The sequence below is a fragment of the Cyprinodon variegatus genome, unplaced genomic scaffold (assembly GCF_000732505.1).
Source record: "Cyprinodon variegatus isolate N-32 unplaced genomic scaffold, C_variegatus-1.0 Scaffold848, whole genome shotgun sequence".
In the NCBI taxonomy this organism is placed as follows: Eukaryota; Metazoa; Chordata; class Actinopteri; order Cyprinodontiformes; family Cyprinodontidae; genus Cyprinodon; species Cyprinodon variegatus.
This window is the reverse complement of record NW_015151301.1, coordinates 32,126-37,157: the sequence shown is the minus strand read 5'-3', so window position 1 is coordinate 37,157 and position 5,032 is coordinate 32,126. Positions and strand designations below refer to the sequence as shown.

The 5,032-nt window shown below is 37.2% G+C and overlaps 1 protein-coding gene across 1 annotated transcript in view; it reads left to right on the top strand.

Moving 5' to 3' along the window:
- LOC107099218 (cell adhesion molecule 2-like) overlaps positions 1 to 5,032 on the top strand; it is a gene marked incomplete at its 3' end in the record, with an annotated part of 164,415 nt that overhangs the window by 133,187 nt on the left and 26,196 nt on the right. Inside the window, exon 3 of the mRNA XM_015397267.1 lies at positions 3,567 to 3,716. Coding sequence (XP_015252753.1) covers positions 3,567 to 3,716 — 150 coding nt within the window. The remainder of the gene's footprint in view (positions 1 to 3,566; positions 3,717 to 5,032) is intronic.

The following is a 5,032-nucleotide window of genomic DNA, read 5'->3' as shown; positions in this document are numbered from 1 at the left end:
ATATATATCTATATAGATATATATATATAATTTATTGACGATCAGAGTCTGAGTGATGTTTTATTTTGAAAAATATAAAAAATTGCGGTATTCTCTCCCAATTACATCAGTCTGGATCTGTGCCTCTTGACACAGGTTAAGACTCATCCTATATATAACATTATATAACATCCTATCTTTGTGAAGCAGGATTTTCTGCGGTTACAGCGACCAAAACAAAGCTACGGAACAGACTGGACATCAGGAGCACACTTCATCTGTCATTTTCTCCGATTACGCCTAGATGGGACCGGCTTGTTGTTTTATTTTTATGCTGTTTGTATTTGATTTTACGACAGTCGTATCATTTTACTTGATTGTATCCCCCCCCCGCCGGTCAGTCCGTGAAAATATTGTCTGACATATAGCAGTCGGTGGTGCAAAAAAGGTCGCGGACCGCTGATCTAGGGCACCTATATTGCACCTTAAAAAGTATCAATCATCCATGGTCACTTGATGAGCAGATATATCCTGGAATGCTCTGCGAGGAGAGCTCTCCTCACAAAGCATCATGGGATTTGTTGTCACAGCAGCCTGCTGTCGCTACCTGACAGCAGCGACAAACAAAAGAGATGGCACAGGCACCGTGGGGGGAGGCAGAGTGACGTGACCAACGAGAAACAAAAAGTTGTGATAATCTGTCAGAACGTTCAGTTAGCTGGGTAACTATAAAATCCACCATATAGTCCCCACTTTATATAGTGATTGAGAGATTTAGGGGATAGGGCAGACTTTCGGACACAGCCACTGTTGTAGACTTCAACTTTTACATTCTCTTCTATTATATTCCATATTTGTTCATATTTAATAAAATTGCTTTCTGTTGGAATTTAAACGTTTTCCCACAATGTGAATTCTTTAATGTTGAGAAACTCCTGGCACATCATTATGACTTGCTCACAGACCGTAATTCCAGTTTTTGGTAACGCTTTCTTTTCAAGTACATAAATAACTATGTAATTAAATGGTAATTAAACAGCAAGTTACACTATATTAATAGGTAACAAGAAAAACGTCATTACCTCAAAATTAAGGTATTTAATTTCAAAGTAATTTTCTGTCAATAACCATTATAATTGAATGTTAAAATGTCATAATTGAGAATTTTGGTGGAGAATTATCATTAGGTTACCACGTATTATTGACTACCACCTACCAACAGATTACAAAGTAAATTGTATTATATTCTCCTCCTAACGTAACCTAAATTGGACGCTCCCATTACAATTAAACATTTTAACCGCTTCATCGTGGGGACTGCTGACCAGAACATGTTCTTCTGGGAATGTCATGTATTTAACACAGCCCTTCCTCCAACCAACATTATACTGACCCCATTTTTCATAGTGGGGACTGTGTCTTCAGGGTGATGTGTAGTTTTAAGCCACACATGGTGTATTGAATAACAAAATAATTTAGTTTAGTCTCTCGCCTGGTAAGACCACCTGTTTAACCATGTTTTAAACATGACTTCTGACAAGTTTAAAGCATCTTTTTTCTTCTTGCCACTTTTTAAGATTGTCTGGTCTGTGGAGTGCACCACTAAAAGTTATTTTAATAGTCGCTACCTCTAGAGAAGCAGTAACGTTCCTCCAGATCTATTCAGGTCCCCTAGGGTTACCATCTTGGCTGCTTCATTAATAAAGCCTCTCTTTTTGTCTGGTCACCTTTACGGTTGTGCCACACTTTTTTTTCCTTTTATGACTGAACAATTGAAAGGTGCTTTGAGCAAGCAATGCTGAAGATATATATTTAACATAATGTGCCTATAAACTCGTCCCGAACATGTCTGACATGTTCTCAAGCTTTCTTGATATTACTTCTTCACTGTAAACACTTCATAAGCTTGTTAAAAAGATACAAACAAGTGGGCTCTATTTAGAATCTGGATTTAGTTAATTAGTAGCAAAATAAAGTGAGCAGATTTTTTTCACTGTGCCAAAGTTAAGGAAGCTGAATATTCCAGATTTTGCAGATTTCTTTTTTTTAAAAGTAGGTAACAATTTTTTTTATATATCCCTGCCGCCAAACAGTTATGAATCTCAATTAAATACTTTTAAGTAGTTTGTGGGTCCAATTTGACAAAATATGAAATGTCAAAGCTTTTTGGAAAATATTTTGGAAAAAGTATGGAAAATTGAATAAAATTTTGGTCATTTGGGGATTTTCATAGTTATTGCAGGTGTTTTGAATACTGATCCAGCATAGAAGACAAGTTTTCCACTAAATAGCACTTAAATCAATATGACATCAAAGGTTGATCAGGTCACTGGAACAGTAGATTTTAAGAAAAAGGTGTATTTATGACCTCTGTGATCTTCGTGCTGATGCATTTGTGCAATTAGAATGTATTAGAGTAGCCTAATTATTTACAAAAAACAATACAAGAATAACTGTACAGGTTTGATAGGATTTACACAATATATATATTTTTTATCCATTTTAAAAACTGTTCAATGTCACATTTTTTTCATAGGGATAAGTTAATTATATGTATACCTGACACCATAAATAATAGATAGGTCCATAAGAATGTGAACAGGTCTGATTCTCAATGACTCTATAGGGTCAAACTTCCCCTCACCTCCCAAAGACGATGGGCCTTATCACTGCAATCTAGGTCAAGGAAGGTCTAAAGATCTTTGGCTCTACCATCATTCTCTGCACCTATTTGTGAGGGGGGCTAATGAGGCAGACAGCTGCTCCCAAAGCTAAAACATCCCTGCAGTAGCTTTTACTTGGAAAGGCACAGACAATGTCACCTTCAAATCCAGGGACATATGAAATGAAAAACTGTGAAATTCAGAAAAATGTGTAGATCCTTTATCTTGTCAGTCTACAACTGGAGTTTAAGAGCTCAACATATATTGGAGAGCTATAATGCAACTGTTGTTCACTGACATTTTTAAAAGGTTGGATTTGTTTTGTTTGTTTTTCTTTTATCACAACAGCCTTCACAAGAGTATGATTTTAAGACCTGTTTCTGAGGCTCTTAAGAGTTCAATAAAATGCAACCAGGATAAAATACTTCTGAAATGCAATTAGGGAGACTTTGCTTGAGACGACACATACAAATGTGGAATAAGAAGGCAAATCAAACAAGGCTGGATGATTAGGTCTCATTTGGATGTATTCGGCACACTGCAACAAGCGGTTGCTCTGTAGCACGGTAGCTGCTCAGATCGAAGGCCCACAGTGTCTGGGATTATGTGTCAATTTACCACCCAGCTGCAGTTCCACACTTTGCAGCAGAACATGACTACCTCTAATTAGGGCATGCTACCAATTAGGTCCTCTCAATAAGGCAACACAGAAGGCAGCCTTGGTGAATACACCTACTACTGTTGTCACTAGAATACGTAACATTAGTCCTTTAGCTGCAAAAGCTGTTTCAGGCTCTTTGAGAAGTTTAACTGGGAGGTATAATGAGAATGTAAATTTTGATGTTCAATTTGAGTGATAAGATAAAACCTGGAAAAGATACTAAAAGGCAAAGTGATCTCAAGCTCTGTTTTATAATCCTACAGGTAGCCAAGGTCAGTTCCCCATCACGCAGAATGTGACGGTGGTGGAGGGGGGCACAGCCAACATGACCTGTCGTGTGGATTACAATGATAACACTTCCCTCCAGTGGTCAAACCCTGCACAACAAACTCTGTTTTTTGGGGACAAGAAAGGTGAGTGATATTTCCAATCCACAGAAAAGGTTAAAAGATAAAATGTTAAGATGTGATAAATTTGTCAGATCCAGATGAAATTACATCAGTGTCATTTCAAATGTATTCCTTAAAGTTGGATGTTGGAACATGTCTCGTCTTTACTGCCTTTGAGCACACAGTTTGACTGAATACACAACAGAGACATGATAAAAGGGAAGTGAATTCATTAATCCTACTGCTGAAGAAACTTTTAATGATTTTTTTTTTTTTGATGTCCCAGGGCACAGACTAAGTAGGGAATGACTGTTTTTGTATTGCTCTTTTGTAATCACGCAACTCTCACTGTGCTGTTTACAACATTGCAGTGCCTGTGGATGTTGAGATGATTGGTCTTAATTAGTGTCTACGCTGCCCTAAATTTGTATTGTTGTTTTGATATCACTCTGATTTGGAAGCAGAGTGTTGCAACCTCATGAAACATGGCCTCTGCTAGGATAAAACATAACACGCTCTCAGCAGCCAAATCCAATTTAAAGGTGACAAAAGTCTGGATTTGATAAATTAGAATTGGGGTGAAAGGGAGTGTAACAGAAGACTGGTCTTGTAAGGGTCGGGGTGCTCATCTATCAGTGTTTCTCACAGCATATTACCCATTTCATTTCTGCTGTAGCTGCTAATACAATATCATTGGTTCGGTGATTGAAGACGAACTTTCCTTCTGAATAACAATTGATGGGGAAAGGAAGATGCCAGGAAACCAGGTGAATGAGAGTCACAGTCTGGTCTGAGGAAATACTTTCCTCCCTCACAAGTGATTGGATTTAATAATGAGGTCTAAGGTGTTTTATTAGATAGAATTGCTTCCAAATACAATTAAATGAAAGTTAACTGAATCTTAAACATACGCTCTTGTGTGAATGGGGTGGCTTTGCCCTCTGGCTCTAAATTAAAGTACAAATCAAAGAACAAATCCTATTCCTCCTCTAAACAGATGATTTTATGTATCTTGGCAATTTCATCACTCTATTCATTGACACGATGATTGAGAGTGTATAACAAGCAAACAGAGGAATAGAGGTACAGACAATGACTTTTAAAAAATAATAGTAAGAATCACAGAAAATATATTAAGAGTAAAATGAACTGATGAAATAATTGGTGAGAAAGAATGTTACTATGGTAACAGAAGCACAGAAACAGAGATTGAGTCGACTTTATTGTTTCTTTCTCTGTGAAACAGAAAACCCAGAGTTTCCAAGATTTCAAATTTAGAAAACTAAGGGCCGGATTTATCAAGATCCAACTTTGCGTGCAGTAATTTGCGCTCGCAAACT